General features: G+C 39.0%; 1 protein-coding gene across 3 annotated transcripts in view; it reads left to right on the top strand.

Moving 5' to 3' along the window:
* The first annotated feature begins 6,140 nt into the window (after positions 1–6,140).
* LOC120860724 (CUB and sushi domain-containing protein 3) overlaps positions 6,141–25,909 on the top strand; it is a 1,429,922-nt gene continuing 1,410,153 nt past the window's right edge. For all 3 annotated transcript variants that reach the window (XM_040236474.1, XM_040236473.1, XM_040236472.1), the window contains exon 1: positions 6,141–6,608. In XM_040236474.1, coding sequence (XP_040092408.1) covers positions 6,431–6,608 — 178 coding nt within the window. In that variant the 5' untranslated portion in view covers positions 6,141–6,430. The remainder of the gene's footprint in view (positions 6,609–25,909) is intronic.

Here is a 25,909-nt window from a genome sequence, read left to right as displayed (position 1 = left end):
ATCATACTTTTAATATGGTTCAGACACTAGCACATGTAACCACATATATGGACTATGGAATTCAAAATTGTGAAACCTCCAACAGTTCTATTATTAATGCCTCATCTAATTTAAGTTTATAAACATTTAGGAAAAATAACATCATAATTATGTTTATAAAAGGTTAATAAATTCTTTACCAGCAGCAAAACCACTTCACTATCTTGTGAGAGAAAATTTCAAGCACAAGTGATATGTACTTGCCCTCTACCTCTGGGTTGTGTTTCGCTTGGTTGAGGTTTCTAGGATTATGATCAAAAATAATTTAAATCTTGCACTTTTCCAGAATTAACTTCCAGTTTTAGAATTATTTACTTCTGGATTGAGATTTCTCAGTAAAGTTTAAGTAGATAAGAGTAATAAAATATAAAGAAAGTCTCACATATGCTACCTAATCTATGATAGACTAGCAAACTGAAAAATAAAATGTAGTAGTGATTTTATTGAACACATTCATTTTTTTTTCTCAAGAAATTATAATCAGTTTTGAAGATTAGCAGTTAATAAGTAGATAAGAAAAGTAAAAAATATCTAGGCAAAAATAACGAGTTTATGGGCACAGAGTTTCAGGGAAAGGAATCAAATGTGCATTGCATTTTGATAGTAATGTTGACAGATTTGGAATCTTTTGAAATCTACCTGCTTGATTTATGTTCTTTAAATATTTATGTATTCTCAAGTGCATTTGAGGCTAATATCACACAACTATATTAAAGAAATGATGTTAAAAAGATCTACTACACTGGGAATTGACATTTATTCAGAGCTTGTCAACAAAACAACTTTATTATGTACGAAAAGAAGAGACCTGGATTATCCTAATTGTTCAGCAAAGCTACCTTTTGCTTAACTTTTTATTTCTATAACTTTTCACAGAGACAAGCTAACTGCTATAAGGCCCAGGTTAACAAGAGAGTGAAATTGTCAAGACAAACAGAACTGTCTTTAAAGATTCTCTGTTGTTCTCTCTTTTAGGATCATTATCTACATATTCCTCCAACTATTTACCATGGTTCTTTTTCTTGAGAGAAATGGGCTCATATAGTTTATATTAAACTATCTATATATCTTATATTGTCTACACTTAAGAAGGCATCAGCTTAAATTTTGGATATTAAGGTACTAAACTTATATGTGGTTCACGTCAAAAATAAGTTTTTTGGAGGCAAAGTATGATTTACTTGTCTGGATACAGCCATAGATACTGCTTTTGGTTTTAGAGTATTTCTACTCTCTCATTGTTTAAAACATATTATTATTACCCTTGTGTGACATAGAAACTTCAATCTCTTCCTTAATGTGGTTAAAACATGAAAAAGACTGAAATGCCGGTTAAGGCTCACTATTAATGAAACTGAAAGAGGAGTCAGGACATAAGAGGAATGAATGCCTGGGAAGCACTCTTAGCAACATTTCCAAGAGTTTCATCTCCACCTCTCAACAATGCTTCCTGATTAACAGCTGGACAGATACTTTTATCCAGCAGATAATTTATCTTCTTAAATATGATTGCTTAAAGAAAAGTTACTTAATCCTGAATATTAGATCTCTTTCTCTTCTTCTCAACCAAATAGAAGTTATTGCAAGTCAAAATGTATAGACTTGAATTAGAATTCCTGCATTATTCTAGATCCAACACTTGCAGTCAAATGTTTTATTTCCCAGGAGTTGGAGAGGTCAGATAGGATGGATTCAAGAATGGACACTTAAGTAGAAAAATGAGAAAACAAGTCCCTCTTTTTCTCCTACTCTCCTGGCAACAAATTCTAAATAAAAACTGTGAACAAACAGGAAAATCCCTGCTTCATTATTTGCAAAGCATTAACATTTTTAATTTATTCTAATTATTGTTTCCCTACAGACCCATCGATTTGAATTTGAGCCTTTTAATTAAAAAAGGTATCTCTACAATCAGTGGCCATACAGCACTAATAGGCAGGAACATTTCTATAACAAAATAAATACTGCATTTGAACAATAATCCTTGTGTAAATCTGTATTTCTGTGACAGGAATTAACAAAAACACTTTATAAGTTCATTACTCTATCAAAAGTACATGCAATTCTTTTCAAAATTAAAGGGAACCTCTTCCCAATTCTTTCTGTTGTTTTTTTCTTGGTGTATTTATTCTGTTTTGATTATTTTTCTGTGACATTGTCCTTGTGATGCTAAAACAGAGTAAATCTATATTGAGGACTTGGTTTAATATGGAGAAATTTTTGAAAAGGTGCTTATTTTCTCCCTTTTAAGTGCCAATTAAATCTCATTTTAAGATCAAACTTTATTGTATTCTGTAAGTTCTTGGGAAGGGGCACTGAAAAGGAACCTGTCTGTTTCTGACCTAAAGTCTTTTTAAGAACTGTCTATGGTACTTCATTGTGATCAGCTGGATGATCCAAAAGGAGAGGGGAGATTTTAGTAACTGACAAGTATAAAAAGAAAAAAAAAAAAGGTTTTTTTCATTTTGTGTATGTGTGTGTATTATACCTGTGTATGTGGGCATGCTCAGTCTCTCAGTTGCGTCCTCTTCTTTGCAAACCCATGGACTGTACCCACCAGGCTCCTCTGTCCATGGAATTTTTTAGGCAAGAATACTGGAGTGGGTTGCCATTTTCTACTGGAGGAGATCTTCCCAACCCAGGGACTGAAACTGTCTCCTGCATTGGCAGGCAGATTCTTTACCACTGGGCCACGTGGGAAGCCTGGTGTGTATAATGTACATATATACACAATTTGATTAACTTTAAATTTCCTTATTTGATTTTCTACACTTATACAAGTACCTTTACTATAAAAATCATATTTTTTTTGTTATTAGACAACAAGCATCTCTGGGAGCTAGCACAGGAAAGAGCAATAGGCAAGCACATTGACTCAAAAACTGGACACCCTAGATTCATGTGCTTAGTTGCTCAGTCATGTCCGACTCTTTGTGACCCCATGGACTGCAGCCTGCCAGGCTCCTGTAGCCTTCCCTCCTGGGAAGGGTTGCCATGCCCTCCTCCAGGGGATCTTCCCAACCCAGAGATCAAACACAGGTCTCCAGCATTGTAGGCAGATTCTTTACTGAGTCACCAGGGAAGCCCAAGAATACTGGAGTGGGTAGCCTATCCCTTCTCCAGGGGAACTTCCTGACCCAGGAATTGAACTGGGGTCTCCTTCATTGCAGCTGGATTCGTTACCAGCTGAGCTATCTGGGAAGTCCCCTAGATTCATATTGCCTCTTAAATATATTACCTCAGGCAAGGCAAAATAGTTAATTTTTTGTGTATCACTCTCTTCACCTATAAAATGAGGATAATTGTGGTACTTGTCTTAGCAAGTTTGTACAGAAATTGAATATGATATGCCAAGTAAATATAAAACAATGTCAGGCATACAGTATGCATTTAATGTTTGCTATTATGTAAGCCATTTTTTAATCTTTTTTTTCTCAACAATCTTAAATGAGCCTATGTACAACTCTGCTGCGTTCCTACAGATCAGCTGAGATAGATGATTTCTTCCATCCAAATTTAGACACTGTATTTCTCCTTCTGGAGAAATTGAGGAATTTCCCATCCAAGATTTTGGTTGACACTGTTATGTTTCTGGAATACCTTTGGAAATGCTCTCTTGAAGAGGAGACTGTTTAGAAAGACAAGAGTATGATCCAGCACTGAATGTATTGGATTAAATATCAGTGTTCCTGATGATGACCTTGGGCAAACCATTTCCCCATGCCTTAACTTTCCTCATCTCTAAAATATGATTTTCCATTCTGTCTCAGGAACTGGAAGATGGGGGTTAAAAATACCTTGTGATTTATTATGAGCTATAAAAACTAGAAACTATAGTGTTGTTTAATGTATTATGTATTACCAGATAAATCTTTTAACAGCTTCACATTGAAATGAAAGGCAGGATTCATTTAGGGAAAGATAATTGGACTATAGAATTAGTATGTTTGACAATAGATATTAGAAACTGGTAGCTTAGTAGTAGTCATGATGGTCCCATAGTGAAAGTTTAGTTTTGCACAATAATTACTGTTAAAAGTATTCCTGACTTTTAAGAAATAAAGTTTTTGTGTGTAAAGTCCTCCTGTCTAGATATATACCCATGTGTTTATAGATTACAAACAGCTAAGATTTTTTTTTTCTTTTAACAAAAAGTGAAATCAGTTGAGGTGACTAACCTCTGCACCCTTGATAAGGATTTTGTCGAGTGTCCTCAATCCAAGGACCTGTTTGCATCTGACTCCTTGTTCCGTCCAGAAAAGGCAACAGCAGTAGCAACACACCCTGACAACTTAACTGAAATCACTGCCAGAGCTGCCACCGAGGTGGCTGAGCAGACTAATGACGTTTTCAGTGTTGATCCTCCCGGTCTCCAGCTAGTCCCAACCTTGTTGCCCACTCCCTTGGAATCTGCATACACAGACAATAAAGCAGTGGGGGAATGAAAAGTATCCTGCCACATCGCCCTTAATGTAGCTCTCCGAATTAATAAGGTCAGTTTTGCATTTACGGCTTTTGCCTCTTTATTCCCTATCCAGAAGAGAAATTTTTCTCTTTTCCCTCTCTCTCCTTCTCTCTCTGTCGAACATGCACACATGCACACGCATGTATACTGCACACACACTTGGGAAAACACCCACACATAGAAAATCATACTCTCCATCATTTCCCAAAACACCCACTCTTACCCCTCACTATAGCGCCCATGTACACACACACACACACACACACACACACACACACACACACTCACTGCGTGGGAGAATCACAGACCCATCAAAATACCACGTACCCGGAGAGTTCAGAATGCTTCCTATGCCTGCAGATTGAACCCACACACTACGCACGCCTAGAGACGCTCTCAGTGTGCCCACTTCCCGGAGGAAAACTCCTTCCAAATGCAAGAGTCTTGCTCTTTCCAGCAGGCAGCTCCACATGAGCCCAGGGAAAAAAGCTGGCCAGAGTACTCTTCGTGTGGTACACCGGACAGAAGCCATCATTTGTGGGCAATGGGGAGAGCTGCAAACTCACATGGGCGGTCCTCTTCACTAAGCCCTAAGATAGATACTATATAATTCCTCTGATAGTTTCTGGCACGCAAATGGAGACAGAAGCCTTTGCAATTATTTCTTCCAGAACCAGTGCTGCAGCCCTCCCCCTCCCGAGATGTTATCAGATTTCCGAAAAGGACAGATTTCCAATACGCGCCTAGTCTAAGGAACTTGTGGGTTATAAGATCTGGGCCAGGACCAACCAAAAAATATTCGAAAATTGACATACAAAAGCAAAATACGCTGGTCTCCGGCGAAGCTCCCCTACATCTTCGGATGAGGGAAATAGGGTACCATTTAGATGTAAAAGAGAAGCGGGAGGCTTAGTAATAGCCAGTAGATGGCGCAAGAACTCTTTCCCTGTATGATGTTAACCCTTGACTGGTGAGTTGGCGCTGCCAGGTCGAAACGTATAGATACATACGTTTTCCGTTTTGAAAGAACCTTCCTATTTACATATGCGGGACCGATTCAGAATTAAGACAAATGGGTATCTGTTCCAGATAACTACCACGGTAAAGTAGTTTAACTGCAGCACACAACAGCTAAAACCCGTTTAGGGAATATAAAAAGGCGAACTCTTTCGGAAGATGACTGACTCCCTCCCCACCTCACCTCCGCCCTGGTCACGGATTAAATTCTTTTACTTCGTGAATCAAAAAAAACCCGGTTATGGGTTTACATCTAAGCACTTGAATATGTAAATGCCTGTGTGCAAATAAATTCTCTGTGATCTCCCTTTTTCAATTAAATCACAGGATGATTAATGTGAGACGCCTGCCTGAAATATACTGCAACTACAGTAGTAACACATGTCCCATTATAAAGACGCGGCCATCGATGGAACTCGGTTCATTATCATCACATTTTCTCTAAAAGCAATACAGATTCTCCGATTAAAATATTCCTGTAACACGTTTCTATAGTCACAGGCTGGAATAGAGAACTCACTAACATAATATTTCTTGGGCTGCTTTTAGAGGCAGAATTGATCTATTCGGGGGGAAAAAAAATCAAACCTCTTAATTTCAAATATTGTGGGGAGTTTGTCAAAGAGAGGAGCTGGGCTTTAAGAGGCTCACTAGTGGTTTCTGGTGGTTGCTATAACGAGATAGAATTGAGGTAGGTTTTAGTGGAGGGGAAAAAAACGCACAAGAAAAGGCAGAATCCAGAGTAGCAGAGACTTTGTGCCCCCGTTGGAGAGAGATGGTTGAGTCCTCTTCAAGGTTGCTGTGGTATCCCAGAAACACCATTCACTTCGAGCTGTGACCGCGCACCAACAACAGCAACAACTCCACTGCGCCGGGCTGAGGAGCAGGAATTAGGAGCTCGCGAATAATATGAAAGGGATCCGCAAAGGGGAAAGCCGATCGAAGGAGTCCAAACCCCGGGAGCCTGGCACGAGAAAATGCGCTAAATGTGGCCGCCTAGACTTCATCCTGATGAAGAAAATGGGGATTAAAAGTGGATTTACGTTCCGGAACCTCGTCTTTTTATTGACGGTGTCTTGTGTGAAAGGTAGGCTTGCTTTCGGGGGTCCCCTCTGCTTTGGATGGAGGTGAGCTGACTTGTCGCCAGAGACGGGTAGCTTACTTTGCAATTTGCACGGATAAAATCATCACGATAATACTGAAGAAGGAGTTGATTCACAGCTCTTTTTCTCCCTCAGATAGGAAATGCATTTTGCTTGCCAGATTTGGCGTTCAATGCAGTGATTGAGCTTGTGCTCAATAAATATTCTTGCAGTATGCTCAAACGAATACGTGAGTTGGTTCGTATAGCCTCTAACTAGTGGATACCAGGCAGAATTCCTCAGCAAGACTTTTCTTGGTGATGAGGGTTACCTTGATTTCTAGTCAAATCACTGGGGTTTGATGCTTTGGTTGGAATATTTATATTAAAGACGCTCCTGGAAATGCTTTTTAACCCTTTCAGGTAGGAAAGTTACCGACATGTTAGGAAGGTGCTGCTTTTAAATGCATTAGGGCACAGGGGTCTTTCAAGAATCCCCCCACCCCGCCACCCCCAACCAACACGAATGTGTGCATGCATATGTGAATTATTTCTACGTGGTCTCTTTTGCATTGATAAATGATAGAGGCTCTTTCCTAGGTCCTGTGGTAGAGGTTTGGCTTAAAATGGGGCTTTTGAACGGTCTGAGACGCCAGAAAGTGTAACCAGGTACCTTTGGGGATGAATGAAGGTAGGAGGAAAGTCATTAGCTGACGACCAAAAAGAAAATCCCCAGCAAGTCTCGGCGTTCAGACAGGTAGAGTGAGTGTCACATGCACAGACAAGGGGAGGAGGTGGGTGGGATGTAAAATTCAATCCTAAGCAGGAAGGCAAGGGACAGTCAGGATCATTGGAAGGAGAGCTGTCCTCTGGGAGAAAATAGATTCCCAGCTCTGTTCTACAACTTCTCCTGCGCCCTGCTGCCCATTAATTGCTGCAAAAAAAAAAAAAAAAAAAAAAACTCAGGCTGTGTTTATGACTCATGCTATCATTTTTGAACAACCACCTCCCCGTACTCATGGCAGCTCGCATAGACGCGACGGATGTCGTTTTCAGTGAGCTAGTTTCAAGTCGGGGGTGGGCGGAGGGGGAGGGGGGCTGTTGGCCCGGGCGCGCCACCTCGGTCCTCACAAACTGGACGCTTCTTCCTTTGTAAAGGAGTGTCTCTCTGAACCGCAATCAGGCCGCGTCTCTATGAAACAGTTTATTGTCCAGCTTGCAGCTGGCTGTCCCCCCACAGAAAGCAGTCCATTTGCATTCAGTGGAAATGATAATTCATGTTTTGGGTGGAGGGAGCTGGAAGGGTTACCTCTCCCTCTATTAGGGACCAATGATGGGCGACATGTCTCGAATTTTAATTGACATTCCTAAATGCCAAGAAGTCGTCTCAGGTCTCTGTGGCAGCAACTGCCTTGTATCTTAACCTGCTCCTTAAAGCTTGACACCCCCCTTCGCCGACCCTCACAAGCATCAGCGCAGCTTTGAGCCAAAACGCTTGTTCTCTACCGGCGCAGCTACACAGCGCAGAGCACAAAACGCGTCTTGGGTTGCTTACAAGGGGTTCTCGTCGCCGGCTCGACGTGTGACGAGCCTCGCATTTATGCTTAGCTCGCCTGCCACTGGGAGTCGGCGGTTAGGGTTTGGCTGCTAGGAGCCGGCGACAGCTCCTGGCAGGAAAAAATGTTGAGGTGGCTCCTGCTAGATGACCGGGGGGTTAAATACGAGTTTTCACGCGATACCTGTTGAGTCAAAACACACTGGAGGGGCAGATGGAAGAGGGAGTCTCCGAAGCTGGTCGAGCATGCCAGGCTGACAAACCCAGAGCCCAGCAGCCTGCGATTACAGCCCGGCTGCCCGGACCTACCATATTTCCCAGATAAGCCGCGCCGAAGAAACGAAAGGCGCGTCAGTTTGCTTTAAATGGAACTGGAAATGAGAAACACCACCTCCCCACCCCCTCTCCTCTACTCACAGCTCCTGTACTTTGGATTGAGACAATCGGTCCACTGAATACATTCCAGTTTTGGGGACATCGGGAAGAAGGGGTGTTTCACACTCTGCTTTGATCTTGTCCAAAATCAATTTTCAACGGACCATTAATTTTTTTTTTAATGATAATAAGGTTCTTCATTGTCACTTATCTGCCACTTGAAAGGCATTTCCTATATTTTACAACTTGGAACGCCGTCCTCAGATTCTGAGACACAAACTTACAGAGGATATATTCTTTAGATTTACTCCCGGTTGCCAGTGGTGCCAGTTTTTACGATTGCTTCTTCTTCTTCCCCTTCTCCTTATTTTATTTTAATTCCACCTACGTCTCAAGGCTTTTCCTAAAACCGAGATCGCAGCAATAGCTTGAATGTTCTTTCCCCCTAGTGTCTACGACCGCTTTTGTCTTCCACAGTGTTTTTCTTCCGGTCTCCCAGGCCCACGGGAAAGCTCGGAATGGGCAGTCTTTCTAAGGGCTCTGCAGGTTCTAATCTGGGGCTAGGGCTAAGGAAGTCTGTGGCGCGTGCTTTTCCAGGTAAACAGCTCAGGCCTTGAGAATTCCACCTTTTGTCCACACTTTTCATCTTTTACTATCTCACCTACGCCTGCAACAGCAATGACAAAGAGGCTCAGTGGGAGAAATCGCCTCAGAGTAGAAGACAAAGTGGGCTTCCGTGGTAGGCCTGAATCGCTCCAGTGGTATTGGAAAGAGAGGCAACCCTCTCTGGGCGTTTTATCCCCACTGTTGTCATCTGAAATAAAACGCCATGGAAGGCACCAAATTGGGGGGTGGGGCAGGGTGGGGGCTGCTTAGACTGATGCATGCTGAAACACACACACACGCAGCAGAGATTTCTGAAATGCAGCCTGCAGCTGCAGCCTGCCTGTTTTAGGTCTCAATCAGATAGAATATGTGAATCTTCAAGTCGTGCTTAAACGTCCCGCCCACGTAAACAAACACTGGCCGGGTGCTTCCTCACACTCCTCGGGAGATCCCGGGGGAACACGCAAATCAATCGTGCGGGGAGTGGAGGGGAGAAGGTACAGAAAGCACTGACCTCCGAGGACAGCAGGTGGGAGCTAGCATGCTACACCCCCACCCTGTACTAGAGCCTGCTTTCAAGACTCCTTGCTGGACCCCCGGACTTCCAGAAGGATCTGCGTTTCTGCGTGCTCTGGGACTCCAAGGAGATATTACTCCCGCCACAGAGCTCTTGGGAAGAGCCGAGCTTGTCCCGCAGTTAATTGGTGCTGGCAAGGGTCGCGGTGTCCACACAGGAGGAGAGCTACCAGCAGCGCTCAGTAGCACCTTGTGCCCACCCCAGGGTGGCCTCGCTGGAGGTGTCAGCCCCAGGCTTGTGCTCCGGGTCTGATAACTCTTCCTTTCCCGACCTCAGGGCGATAGTCTGACCTGTCAGTATCCTTAACAAAATTTCTGTCGCGTCTCGGGTCTCGAGAGAGCTTTACAAAGATGGTTCTGTTGGGTTAATGTCTTTACAAACCAATAACTGCACCCAACAAAAAGCCACCCACTGCCACCGCCACCATCAAAACCCTTCCCCTGAATCTAACAAGACTGAGTCAGCTGCTGAGAGACAACCTTCTTGTTTGGGTCGGGGTCCTTGTCCTGCTTGCTGCAGTCTGGTCAGGTAGCCCTCCCCTCCAACTGTTTCTCTGGAAATACTTTATTGCTTCTAGAAGACCAGATTCCCCGAAATATTCATAGACCACTGAGGCTGAATTGAATGTCTGACTTGGCCTTTAGCGATTGTGACGGGGTGTGTGTGTGTGTGTGTTGCTGGGAGGGGGAGTCCACATGGATCATGGCGAGGAGCCTTCTGGAGGCCTCCAGGGTAGGTGTGGGTGTGTGTCCGAGACGGACAGGGTGGCGGGTTACACAATGTGTGTTTCTGTTCCCGGACCCTAGCTGGTCGGTGGTGCTCCGACCACTGCTGTCAGGAGTCCCGGTGGAGGCACAGAGAAAGCTCCGTTTTCCCAAGCCGACTCCAGCGCTGCTCTCACCAAAACAACTTCTCTAACAAGCTCTTCGGGAGTTCAAAAAACTCACCGGAGAAGGAGTCACGGGGGTTGACTCCCCTCTTCTATCCCCTTCAACCCCTTCCCTGCTCTGACGCTGGGGGAAAGCAAGCAGGAGGCAGTCCCAGGACGGAACTCCACAAGGTTCTGTTGGATCCCAGGGGAAAGCGCAGAAGAAATGAAACAGCACAGGGTCGTCCCGGTTGTCCTGGGGTCCTCTCGCCGCCCCGCAGGAGACGCCAGATGAGGGCTGAAAGCGGGGCAGGAACGGAGATTTCAGCGCAGTGCAGAATAATACGAAGCAGAACAACCAAAGAAAGAAAGATAAATTCAGGCAGCCCGGCGATTTCCCTTCTCCTTGAACAGGGCGCCTTTGGGGAGGCTTTGCACCACCGAGTTGCTAAGCCAATCCAATTTACCTTCCTCAAAAGGCTTCAGTAGCCTCCCAGAATTCTGAGCTGAACTTTCCCTGGACAGTTAGTTACCAGTTGAAATCCTTCTAAAGTGTCATTTTGCAGCCCCATATTTCCAGAATCTTTTGGTACTGAGGGGGTTGGGGAGGACATGGGGGCTGCTCTAAGCCCATGTAGAAGAATGAGTGTGTGAGCAGAAATGATTAAGGAGCAGGTTTCAGGCTGTGGAAAACCTGATGGCAGCTCCTTTAAGATCGTTCAAGGAGAAAAGGGATAGAATTTACTCAATAGATTATATACTCCAGGAGCATAGGTTTCGTTTCAGTAGTTATTACTGTTCATGATATTAATTAGTGTTGCTATTTATGGGATAGCTGAATAGATATGGGGTACACATCTTTTCCCTGAACACACAATTTACTGTCTGCAGAAACAGTAAAATATTGAAATAAAGCAGTAGCAAGTGGCATCAATATAGGATTTTAAAAGTGCGAAGCTCTGGCATAAGTGACATCTGATAAAACAAAAAGTAAGAAAGGTAGCAATTAATGATGCCCTTGCACACATATAGAAATAACCTCTAATGCCAAAATACCTGTCTAGTCTCAAACACTAAATGAAAGCAGCTAAACTGTGTTTCCTACATCTCCAAACATACTTCTCCTTGATGTCCTGAAAGTTTAACTTTCTTCTGCTTAATATCACAGTCTCCAGAAAAGGCTTCAGGATATTAAATACTTTCAGTGTTTTGTCCAGCTTGGAAAATAACTTTGAAGCCTCAAGCAACATGTCTGGTAAGGAAACTGTTACTTCAAGTAACATGACTATTTGAGAAAATATGCCATCTTGTACTTTGAATTCCAATTTTCAATGTTGGAGAGATTAGAAGCAAAATGACTGCAAACCAAAAGATTAGCAAAAAATGCCTGAGTTGCCAATAAGGTCAATTTATTTTCACTCTATATACATTAAAACATAGCTTCTTTTTCTGTCTCCTTTTCCCATAGCCCTTACTCATAATACAAAGTGGTGTGTAGTTTATACATAAAGTGGCAGTTTTAATTTGGATTTCGGATGAGATCTGGTAGAACAGATAAAGTCATTATCCATTTATCTTTTCTCTTTCAAAGTGAGCAGGTGGGGTGATTCATGGTACTTTCCAGGGAGATCAGTCTCCAAGTCTACAAGATTTTCTCGGAATTAGACCCCTTGGGAGGCCCTCATTCTCATCAGGAATATCACTTTTATAGGAATGACACTGAGAAAAATCAATTTGTTGAATACCTTCCAGTATTCATGGTCTCAATGCTAGTTATCATCTTTCTTTCTTTCAAGCCTCTAATCTTACTACTATAAAATGCATTCGTGCTATCACACCTTTGCTAAACTATAGCTTGGTGCTAACTAAAGATTCTTAAGGATTAATACTTCTTTATATAATCACAATCTGTCACCCAAAAGCCAATTTGAAACCTCTAAAAAGTCAAAATTTATAGGATTATCATATGCATCATGTACCTTGTAACTGGAAAACAAGAATATCAATGATAATCATGTGTCATTAGATATGACAAAATTTTCCATTTGCTCAAAAAAGATTGCACAGCAGTGATTTCAAAATGTTCCTCAACAAGTAGCATCCTTTGGAAACTTGTTAGAAATATGAATCCTCAGACTCTCAGCCCAGGCCTATTGAAACAGATGCCCCAGCAGTTGGACACCCGCATAGGTGTTTATAACAAGTCATCCAGGAAATTCTGATGTGCTGTAAAGTTTGAGAAACACTAAAGCAAGTACTCTGGAGCCATCAAGACCTGAAGCAGGAAAAAAAAAAAAAACCTGCCAGCAACTATCTTTGTACTAGCAACTCAGTTTTCCTAAAATTCATTTTCATTATCTATTAAAAAGGAAATTAGAATTTCAGTAGAACGATTATGCATGCAACATATATAGTGCCTGACACTAGGAGCTATCATCACTGTTATTAAAATATACTTCCATGCACAAAGCCAGTGAATCTCACACACTTCATCCCTAACATTACCAGCCCTAACTTGTCCACCACGGTAAATAAAAAATATAGCATCATCTCTCTAGCTATTATTTCACTTTGGATAAGTTCCCAGGCTATTATACATTGAAAAACACTCTGAAATTTCTGCTTATCACCTTTACACAGTTAATCCAGGTGCTGGCTCTATGAATCAGGGGCAGAATCATAGCTTAAATATGTTACTCCTACTCCTAGGCTAATTTCATTTGTTGTATTCCAATACTGATTTATTTTAATATTGTTGGACTAATGTACTTACATGAATTTGTTAATTCATCTTGTTACAAATCCACGGTACTTACAGGGCTGGAAGAGTTCTTACATACCAGCTAGTTCACTGCTTATATTTTATACAATAAATGCACATGTTTAGAAAGGATAAGTGCATTTTTCACTAGGTTAAAAATATAAATAACTCCAGAATTGAGACTAGATCATTGAGCTTTCAAGTTCATGTTCAACTCTATTTCTACTGTACCTTATCAATTTTACTACAGAATTTTCTCAAATGGCACCATTGAAGACAATCACAAATATAATATTTGAGAACCATATGCCAATTAGTACCATAGAAGAATACTAGTAACTATATGTTTTTATGGTATTTTTTATGCTAACTGCTCATTTTGTAAAAGACAAAAATAAACAATTTTGGAATGAAAATATTTTTTAAAACTATTATAATATGTACACCAAATGAAATCATCATATATTCAAGTTTATTTTTGACATTACATGGTTATAAAAACAAAATCAGAGGACTGTTTTTCAGTCTTATAAAGAACTTAGATTCCTGGGTCAGAAAGACCCCTGGAGAAGGGAATGGCAACCCACTCCATTATTCTTGCCTGGAAAATTCCATAAACAGAGGAACCTACAGTCCATGGGATCACAAATTGTCAGACACAACTGAGTGACTAACACTTTCACTTTTTCAAAGAACTTAGAGGGATAGTACTTAAAAATCCACTTCTTATTTATTTCTTCCCATAATCTAGACATAATTTCTTATGTAAAGGCTTTTAAATCTAGAAAATCTGTTCCTAATTTATTTTATTCATGGTTTTATATATTTACATCATATTAACATAAGATGTATGCATTCTCTCTCATCTGCATTTACATTTGCACATTTCTCTCCCATGATCTAAATAAGATGATGGTATCATGTAAAATTCTACCACAGAAGTAATAGTATATTTTATAAATATATAAATAGTATATTTTATAAATTTATAGTGTATAAATATACTATACATAGTATATTTTATAAATTAAAATTGTAAAAACAATCAATTATCTGAAGGGCTATCTTCAATTTTAGTAATATGTGATATTTCTCTAAAGTCTCTTCAAAGCATGGGAGCAAAATTTCCAAAATAATGAATGTTGCTAAATTTGAAGTGCTTACAAGTTCAGAAAGTGATTGAATTACATAAAAAGTAATGAGTGATTCTCTGAAAAGCTGAGTTTGTAATGTTCAAGATTATAAAGTTCTTATTTCCTTTGTTCTATGTTAGCAAATTTAAGGAATTTTTTTTATTCCATAAAGTAATGGTAAGCATTCTTCTTTTTTTTAAACTATGACAGTTTAAGAAATGCAGTTGCATACCATTTTGAAAGGAAATTTATAAATGGAAATAGACTCTCAGAAGTGAATTTGTTAACTTTTAAACAACTGAAAAACAACAGCTATGCTTAGTTTATACAAGTCCATCAGATTATACAAGATTCCAGAATGCTCAGAGGTGCTTCACGTATGTGAAAGAATGTGTGCTCAGTCATATCTGACTCTTTGCGACCCCATGGACTGTAGCCCACCAGAGAATTCTCCAGGCAAGAATACTGGAGCAGGTTGCCATTTCCAACTCCAAGGGATCTTGCCAACCCAGAGATTGAACCCATGTCTTTTGTCTCATGCATTGGCAAGCAGATTCTCTACCACTAAGCCACCTAGGAAACACACTTCATATATAGAGAGGATATAAGATGTTATTATGTCAGGAGAAATGGTATCAAAATAGGCATGTGCATTTACTGTATAAAATTTGAGCCACAAGAAGCTCTATGCTAAGCCCTTTAAATAGAGTGTGTTAACTACATCTCAGACAGTGGTTCTCTCTCTTTTTCCTGCTTAGAATTCTAACAAAGCATCTTGTGAGATAGCTGTTATCTCCTACATATAGATTATTATCTCCATTTATAAATTATCCACATTTCCTGGGGCCAGAGAGGTGCAATGACTTTCCAGGATTGTTATTTAGCTAGTGGTTGGATAATAGATTCATAAGTTCATAGACTAATTAAACAATAAAACTATAAATGACCAAGTTGCTAATTAAGTCTCTTCATTTTTATGAGAAAAACTGAAATCTTGACAATTTAACTTAAAAGATAGCTTAATGTTAATATCCATGTGTGTATATATTTATATATATATATATCACATTGTATGTAATAAGCAACTTCTCAGTCTTGTAATTTTCAACATCTTTACTTAACTTGCCTAACTTTACTCTCTTAATTATTCTGTAATACTCGATTATTCTGTAATGGTTGTGAAAGCTATTCTTCAGGTTTTTTTTTATTTTACTTTACAATACTGTATTGGTTTTGCCATACATCATACACAGTAAGTGAAACAAAGGAACAATGCATAAGTTAAATATGTCACTATAAGACAAAAAGCTGTTTAGTGCATTAAGGACAAGAAAAAAAAATCAAAACATATATTACTTAGATTTTAACCCAGTGCTCCTGAGTAAAATTTTAACATTTATGAATGTAAATGAATTTATGGACTTCACATATAAAATATGTGGGCATAATATTATTTACCAGTAGAAGGACATGGCAACCCACTCCAGTATTCTTGCCTGGAAAATCCCATGGATGGAGAAGCCTGGTAGGCTACAGTCCATGGAGTCGCAAGAGTCAGACATGACTGAGTGACTTCACTTCACTTCACTAGTATCATAAGCCTTGGCAAATAAATTTGGTACCTTAATCTTCCATTTAGTTCTACAGAATTTAAGGATGGGAAAACTCTTATAACTAACTTGTCTAGTGTCTGTCTAATAGTCAGAGAATGTGCATTAGATTTATATGTGGGGGTATGGGAAGGTGCTTTTTAAAAGAACATTCCTACCCAAGCTTCATTCCCTTGCTCTACTTCCTACCATAATTATATCCTAGTTAAAAGTGCACATGTAGGTGTACATCTTCACCTAATGAGCAGACTGTTCTGAGAAATGAAGAGATTTGCCACACAATAGAATGCAAAATAGTCCTTCAGTTCTCTGTTCTTTTTATTGCTGTGCTTTGTCGATCAGTCATTTAGGACTCTTTGCAACTCAGTGGACTCCAGCCCACCAGGCTCCTCTGTCCATGGGGATTTCCCCAGGCAAGAATACTGGACTGGGCTGCCATGCCCTTCTCCAGGGAATCTTCTTAACCCAGGGACTGAACTCAGGACTCCCACATTACAGGCGGATTCTTTACCAGCTGAGCTACCAGGGTAGCTCTTCTTTTTATTGGGTACTGCCTTATGAGCTTCCTTTATATGTATGCTAAGTCACTTCAGTCATGTCCAACTCTTTGTGACCTCATGGATTTTAAGCTGCTTGGCACCTTTGTCCATAGGATTCCTCAGACAAGAATACTGGAGTGGGTTGCCATGTCCTTCTTCAGGGGATCTTCCTGACCTAGGGATCGAACACATATCTTTGTTTATGAAATAAAGATACTTGAGAGGAGAGACCACTGTGCCTATGACCAAATCCTGACCAGGCTCAAAATAATATTTCCTGAAGTAATTGTGTAAGGTGACACAGATACATGAGTGTAATAATACTGGTAAATGAGAATCTTAACATGCCGTCTAAGGATTAACTATAAATTAAATGGTGGCATTGATATTACATCTGTCTAAAAAAGAAAAATATATACATGCATTAAATTATACTTAAGCGCTCAAAATTAGCATTACATTTTCCTTTGAAGGTGATAAAATATACTTTTATATGCAACAGAAGTACTATTGTACTTAAGTCCTTTCTGAACTTTAGACTATCTCAATATAAATATATACTTGTCTTTTTCTACTTGAAATATTAAAAATTTGTGAGTGTATTCTTAGAGATGTCATTTAAACCTATATTTTCAGTGTCAAAGTTCAGATAGCCTAGCAATGCCCTCACATGATTACCCATAGAATATATTTATTACATTGGACAATTTATTTGGGACATTGTTATTTTAAATAGTTTTGCATCTTAGAACAGCTAGGTATAAATTTCTCCATGGTTGCCAAAATTCAGGTCTTTTACCTGAATTGTTACACATTTTACCTGATTGTTACACATACAATTGGTCTCCAAGTCTATTTCCGCAATTATATATTCCAGAATTTTATTAAATTATTAAAATTGATGAATAGTCAACCAAGGATCTCCACTTTAAGAATGATCCTACTGTAATAACTCACTTTAGTCTATTGAAAGTTTAAGTCACAAACTGAATTGACATTTTTGTTTTCATGAGCTTGGTGAAGGGAAAAAAAAAGACTGATAATTAAAATGCCTTTTTCTTGAGCTTGTTCACATCCCATTAGCCATTTGCTTATATGTTCACAACTACTTAATAAAATTAACAGTTTTAACCAGTTTTAACAGTTTTAAACAATGAAAATTGTTTTATTGATATTATTCTAATTTCTAAAATATCTATTTTAGTTTTCTATGGCGAATAACTTTTTTTTTTTCACACTCTGAGGGTTATCTGATCAGAAAGAAATATGAAGGAAAATGTTTTTAAATTTCATTTTGAATGCTTACATGCTTAGTCACTCATCATGTCTGACTCTTTGTGACCCTTTGGGCTGTAGCCTGCCAGGTTCCACTGTCCATAGGATTTTTCAGGCAAGAATACTGGAGTGGGTTGCCATTTTCTTCTCCAGGTTGTCTTCCTGACCCCTGGATCGAACCTGGGTCTCCTGTGTTTCTTGAATTGCAAGTAGATTCTTTATCCTTTGGTACCTGGGTACATCAATTGAGTCAGTAAAAAAATAAAATTTTAAGTTATATTTTATTATGAGTGTTTTAATATAGAGAAGTTAAAATGAGTCTACTTCATTGTTACTATATTAAAGCATAAAAAGATGCTGTTAAAAGACTTTAACTTCACAGTGGAAGTGAGAAATAGATTTAAGGGACTAGATCTGATAGATAGAGTGCCTGATGAACTGTAGATAGAGGTTCATGACATTGTACAGGAGACAGGAATCAAGACCATCCTCAAAAAAGAGAAATGCGAAAAAGCAAAATGCCTGTCTGAGGAGGCCTTACAAATAGCTGAGAAAAGAAGGGAAGAGGAAAGCAAAGGAGAAAAGGAAAGATATACCCATTTGAATGAAGAGTTCCAAAGAATAGAAAGGATAGATAAGAAAGCCTTCTTCAGCTATCAGTGCAAAGAAATAGAGGAAAACAATAGAATTGGAAAGACTAGAGATCACTTCAACAAAATTAGAGATACCAAGGGAATATTTCATGCAAAGATGGACACTATAAAGGACAAAAATGTAGGGACCTAAAAGAAGCAAAAGATATTAAGAGTTGGCAAGAATACACAGAAAAACTGTATAAAAAAGATCTTTATGACCCAGATAATCACGATGGTGTGATCACTCACCTAGAGCCAGGCATCCTGGAATGTGAAGTCAAGTGGGCCTTAGGAAGCATCATTACAAACAAAGCTAGTGGAGGTGATGGAATACAAATTGAGCTATTTCAAATCCTGAAAGATGATGCTGTGAAAGTGCTGCACTCAATATGCCAGTAAATTTGGGAAACTCAGGAGTGGCCACAGGACTGGAAAAGGTCAGTTTGCATTCCAGTCTCAAAGAAACGCAATGCCAAAGAATGCTCAGACTACCGCACAATTGTACTCATCTCACATAGCTAGTAAAGTAATGCTCCAAATTCTCCAAGCCAGGCTTCAGCAATACGTGAACCAGATGTTCAAGCTGGTTTTAGAAAAGGCAGATGAACCAGAGATCAAATTGCCAACATTTACTGGATCATTGAAAAAGCAAGTAAGTTCCAGAAAGACATCTATCTCTGCTTTATTGACTATGCCAAAGTCTGTGACTGTGTGGAACACAATAAACTGGAAAATTCTGAAAGAGATGGGAGTACCAGACCACCTGACCTGCCTCTTGAGAAACCTGTATGCAGGTCAGGAAGCAACAGATAGAACTGGACATGGAACAACAGACTGGTTCCAAATAGGAAAAGGAGTATGTCAAGGCTGAATATTGTCATCCTGCCTATTTAACTTCTATGAAAGTACATCATGAGAAAAGCTGGGCTGGAGGAAGCACAAGCTGGAATCACGATTGCTGGGAGAAATATCAATAACCTCAGATATGCAGATGGCACCACCCTTATGGCAGAAAGTGAAGAACTAAAGAGCCTCTTGATGAAAGTGAAAGAGGAGAGTGAAAAAGTTTGCTTAAAACTCAACATTCAGAAAACTAAGATCATGGTATCTGGTCCCATCACTTCATGGCAAATAGATGGGGAAACAGTGGAAACAGTGGCTGTCTTTATTTTGGGGGGCTCTAAAATCACTGCAGATGGTGATTGTAGCCGTGAAATTAAAAGATGCTTACTCCTTGGAAGGAAAGTTATGAGCACCCTAGACAGCATATTAAAAAGCAGAGACATTACTTTGCCAACAAAGATCTGTCTAGTCAAGGCTATGGTTTTTCCAGTAGTCATGTATGGATGTGAGAGTTGGACTATAAAGAAAGCTGAGTGCCGAAGAATTGATGCTTTTGAACTGTGGTGTTGGAGAAGACTCTTGAGAGTCCCTTGGACTGCAAGGAGATCCAACCAGTCCATCCTTAAGGCAATCAGTCCTAGGTGTTCTTTGGAAAGACTGATGTTGAAGCTGAAACTCCAATATTTTGGCCACCTCATGCGAAGAGCTGACTCAGTTGAAAAGACACTGATGCTGGGAAAGATTGAGGGCAGGAGGAGAAGCAGATGACAGAGGATGAGATGGTTGGATGGCATCACTGAGTCAATGGATACGGGTTTGGGTGAACTCCAAGAGTTGGTGATGGACAGCGAGGCCTTGTGTTCTGGGATTCATGGGGTCACAAAGAGTCGAACTCAACTGAGTGACTGCACTGAACTGAATTGTAATTTTTAGTAATGGCTTTGTTTTTGATGTTTAAACTATATTTTTATACACAGATGGACTTCCCAGGTGGGTCAGTGGTAAAGAATGGGTCTGCCAATGCAGAAGATGCTGGAGGCATCGGTTCAGTCCCTGGGTTGGGAAGATCTTCTGGAGCAGGAAATGGCAAGCCACTCCAGTATTCTTCCCTGGAAAATTTCATGAACAGAGAAGCCTGGTGGGCTACAAGTCATAGGATCACAAAGAGTTAGACATGACTGAGCATGCATGCGCACTGAGGATTATAAAGGAATGAATGATTTCTCTGAATCTGTTATTGAAGGTGTAATTTATAATTTCCCCCAAATGTTGGTAATGAAATTATGCTGATCTATCTGTATGTTCTAATAATGAGCTCTGTGTTGCTAAAAGCTGCATTTGTGAGATAATAAATCAAATTTAGGAGAACAGGAATAATAAACACAACTGAATCTCTTGGAGCTAACACAGTACCTTGAATTTATTAGCTGTGTGCTCTAACTAAACCATGTAGACTAGACAAAATATTTACTCAGTGTTCACACATATAGAGAAACCCTGACTTAATGTTTTTTGGCTGATGTCTAAATCAAAATAACTAACTGATTCAAATGATTTTGTAAACAAATTTGCATCTTCTAATTTGTATGCCAACTTCTAGCTTAATAGTTTATAAGATGATGAAGATGATAAGACCTCTTAAATGAAGTTTGCAATAGAAATGTTGACAGGCCCATTTTTGCCTATATGAATGTTCAGTACTCTTTTCATGGCCTAAAAAAAACTTTCATTTATGAATTCTACTAGTACTTGAGTGCCCTTTTATCTTTTAAATGTTTTTAAAGGAGGTCAAATAGAAACTCTTAAAATCAATTTTATGGCAAAGTGCTAGGAAGTCTTTAATATCTGTGTTAGTCTGGCAGTGTTCATTAATATATTAATGGATGAAAATCATAAATGACATTTTGAACTGAATTTTTAAATATTACCAATGTGTTAAGCCCTTAGGAATCAGTCATTTTTCAATATTTTGAAGCTCACTACTTTTCACCTGTCATTGCATAGTTTATTGCAATCTGCCCATCTTAGAAAGATTAATTATGTCATTCTTTCAAAAGCAAAATTCTCAAAGGCCTCAAAAGAAATTGGAAGATGTTGGACACCTTTTGCCTTTTCATATAAATATTTAGGTGTTTCTATCTTTTTGTTGTTGTTGTTAAGTCGTTTGGTTTATTATACCTTTCATTAAAACAGTATTATTTTGTATCAAATATTATTATATTAACACAGTTTAAGTTAGGAGTTGTAAAAGATACAGTGGTCAGTAGATTTTATTTCCACAGAAAGAACCAGTAACTTATATATCAGTTCTGAGACTTATCCTTCAGCCATCAATCATTTATGGAAGGCCTGTGTTTGTCATACCCTTGCCTTAGACAATTTATAAAGAGGAAAATCTAGTCACTACCCTAGAAGTAGACAGTCTTCATAGTGAAGGAGGATTTATGTGAACATAATACCAAAGAAAACTGTGAAATTGTTTAATTCTTCTATGATTCTTTTATCATGAAATATCAATGTAGCACGTTTGTTTGCCTCTTGATGAAGGTGAAAGAACTTTTATTTACACATTCTATACATTGTCTTTATCCTATCACAGGTAAGTATTAAAATCCTACAGGTATTGTTTGAAGCTGTCCATTACGTATCATTTTGTAATCTAATTTTCCCTTGCAATTTTCAGTTAAAATGTTTATTGACTCCCATCTGTTCAGTGAACTTACATTAACTACTTTTTCCAATATTAATTAAGATTCTACATGAATTCTTGTAACAGTGTCTGTACATTTATAAAATAGTTTGTGATCAGAAAATAGTGCTTCTTAGTCATTCTTTTTTCCATTGTTCCTGCTTCAGAACTCCTCACAAGCTTCCTACTACTTTTAAATTTCAATTTGCATCTCTGTCCCTTCATTTAGTGTTTGACATGAAATAAGCCTTGAACTAACTTATCAAGGTCAACACATGCAAAAGGTAAAATAAATAAGTATCACTATAACAGATTCTGTCATAGTTTTTTATTTCTTATTTTTGCATCTTCATGGAGACATGTGTGTTGGGAAAACAGTGTTTCAGTAAGTAGATTATGGTGTTTTTTTTTTGCTTTGTTTTTTGCTCTGTGATTTAAAGAGCAATAGAAAGATCACTGAATGGTTATACTGAAATGCAGTCATTTGATGAAATGCTGGCAGACAATTTTGCTACATAGGAGTTAAGTAGAATGATGTATCTTTACAAGGTTAAGACATTCACCAAATTTATCTTGCATTTTATATTTTTCTCATTCCCCTCATGTTGAATTCTTTAATGATTCATATTATTTTAATATTAATATTTGTATCAACATCCTACTTCACAATTGCCATCTTCCTTTCCCTTTTCACATTCTCACTTCTTTGTGAGAATGATTTAATGTGTAAGAAATCAGATTTAATATTTATTAATACAGCAAATATTAATTTTTATTTCTATTTTTTAAAATATCAACAATTAATATAAGACCAAAACTAAACATGTCTATTGTCTATGTAAATTCATTACACTCTGATTACTTTAGCAAAAAAAAAAGTAAATTTAAAAGCTTGAGATGATTATCGTTAGCATCTTTCTGTGTGAGACAGCAAAAGAGACACAGCTGTATAGAACAGTCTTTTGGACTCTGTAGGAGAGGGCGAGGGTGAGATGATTTGGGAGAATGGCATTGAAACATGTATAAAATATGTGAAACAAATCGCCTGTCCAGGTTTGATGCATGATACAGGATTCTCGGGGCTGGTGCACTGGGATGACCCAGAGAGATGGAATGGGGAGGGAGGTGGGAGGGGGGTTCAGGATGGGGAACATGTGTACACCCATGGTGGATTCATGTTAATGTATGGCAAAAACCAATACAATATTGTAAAGGAATTAGCCTTCAATTAAAATAAATAAATTTAAATTTAAAAAATAAATAACAATCCAGTAAAAAAAAAAAAAACAGCTTGAGATGAAAAGGCTTTGGGTAATATCAATTGCTTTACTCAAATTGGTGCAATTAAAGGAAGGATTCCTATGTACACCACAGTAAATTTCCAACACTCTCCACAATACACTCTCCATTTAGCTTCATGTATTGAAATTCCAAGCTAATACATGGAAGATAATTTGCAGGATATGCTGACTTGGTTCCATCCACCTTCCAAAACCCACATCTAAGAGCTTCCCTTTCTTTAACTTAACAAAGAAAAGTGTGGTCCCTTTATATTTCTCAAAACTATATTTCACAAACATACAAATCTGCAGTGCCTTTCCATTCATTTGGTTTTTCCTTCTTAAGTTCCAGTCTGTTTCTTTCAAGCAGTTATTGGCAATTCACATACTATATAATGTCTCATCAATTTATGGCAACCAGATGGGGAAACAGTGGAAAGAGTGACAGACTTTTTTTGGGGGGGGGACGCCCAAAATCACTGCAGATGGTGACTGTAGCCAGAAATTAAAAGACGCTTGATCCTTGGAAGAAAAGTTATGACCAACCTAGACAGTATAGTAAAAAGCAGTGATATTACTTTGCCAAAAAAGGTCTGTCTAGTCAAAGCTATGGTTTTTTCCATAGTCATGTATGGATGTGAGAGTTGGACTATAAAGAAAGCTGAGTGCTGAAGAATTGATGCTTTTGAACTGTGGTGTTGGAGAAGACTCTTGAGAGTCGTCCCTTGGACTGCAAGGAGATCCAAACAGTCCATCGTAAAGGAGATCAGTCCTGAATATTCATTGGAAGGACTGATGCTGAAGCTGAAACTCCAATACTTTGGCCACCTGATACACAGAACTAACTCATCTGAAAAGACCCTGATGCTAAGAAAGATTAAAGGCTGGAGGAGAAGGGGACCACAGAATGTGAGGTGGTTGAATGGCATCACTGACTCAATGGACGTGAGTTTGAGTAAACTCTGGGAGTTGGTGATGGACATGGAGACCTGGCATGCTGCAGTCCATGGGGTCGCAAAGAGTCAGACACAACTGAGAGACTGAACTGAACTGAATACTGTATAATGATACGGCCCTGTAACATAGACTTTGCTTAAAATGCAGTGGTGAAGCTCTCAATCTGGCTTGTTTATACAAAAGAGAATCTCAGAGAAGCCACCTGTAAGATGTACAGCTAGACTTCATGAAAACTGATATAATTAGACTGGCACAGAGTTTCCAACTAGTTATCTTTGCCTACGTAACAAGTTCTGAGAAGGCTGTTTTGATAAAAGAAACAGCTATTACCACATTTCAGTGCTTTTTAAACCCAAATGCAGTCAGTAAAATCATGTTGATACTGAATAAACAAAAACAAAATATGAAGTATATACATCAAATGCCTTATAACTCTACAGTGGAAGTGAGAAATAGATTTAAGAGACTAGATCTGACAGACAGAGTGCCTGATGAACTATGGGCAGAGGTTCATGACATTGTACAGGAGACAGGAATCAAGACCATCCTCAAGAAAAAGAAATGCAAAACAGCAAAATGGCTGTCTGAGGAGGTCTTACAAATAGCTGTGAAAAGAGAAGTGAAAAGCAAAGGAGAAAAGGAAAGATATATCCATTTGAAGGCAGAGTTCCAAAAAATAGCAAGGAGAGATAAGAGAGCCTTCCTCAGCCATCAGTGCAAAGAAATAGAGGAAAACAACAGAATGGGAAAGACTAGAGAGCTCTTCAAGAAAATTAGAGATACCAAGGGAATATTTCATGCAAAGATGGGAACAGTAAAGGACAGAAATGGTAGGGAACTAACAGAAGCAGAAGATATTAAGAAGAGGTGGCAAGAATACATAGAAGAACTGTATTAAAAAAGTCTTCACAACCCAGATAATCACAATACTGTAATCACTCACCTAGAGCCAGACATCCTGGAATGTGAAGTCAAGTGGGCCTTAGGAAGAATCATTACAACAAAGCTAGTGGAGGTGATGGAATTCCACTTGAACTATTTCAAAACCTGAAAGATGATGCTGTGAAAGTGCTGCACTCAATATGTCAGCAAATTTGGAAAACTCAGCAGTGGCCACAGGACTGGAAAAGGTCAGTTTTCATTCCAATCCCAAAGAAAGGCAATGACAAAGAATGCTCAGACTACCACACAATTGCACTCATCTCACACACTAGTAAAGTAATGCTCAAAATTCTCCAAGCCAGGCTTCAGCAATATGTGAACCGTGAACTTCCAGATGTTCAAGCTGGTTTTAAAAAAGGCAGAGGAACCAGAGATCAAATTGCCAACATCTGCTTTATCATTGAAAAAGCAAGAGAGTTCCAGAAAAACATCTATTTCTGCTTTATTGACTATGCCAAAGCCTTTGACTGTGTGGATCACAATAAACTGTGGAAAATTCTGAAAGAGATGGGAATACCAGACCACCTGACCTGCCTCTTGAGAAACCTGTATGCAGGTCAAGAAGCAACAGTTAGAACTGGACATGGAACAACAGACTGGTTCCAAATAGGGAAGGGAGTATGTCAAGGCTGTATATTTTCACCCTGCTTATTTAACTTATA

This window comes from Oryx dammah, unplaced genomic scaffold, assembly GCF_014754425.2.
Source record: "Oryx dammah isolate SB20612 unplaced genomic scaffold, SCBI_Odam_1.1 HiC_scaffold_11164, whole genome shotgun sequence".
Taxonomy (NCBI): Eukaryota; Metazoa; Chordata; class Mammalia; order Artiodactyla; family Bovidae; genus Oryx; species Oryx dammah.
This window is presented reverse-complemented; position numbering and strand designations above follow the sequence as displayed.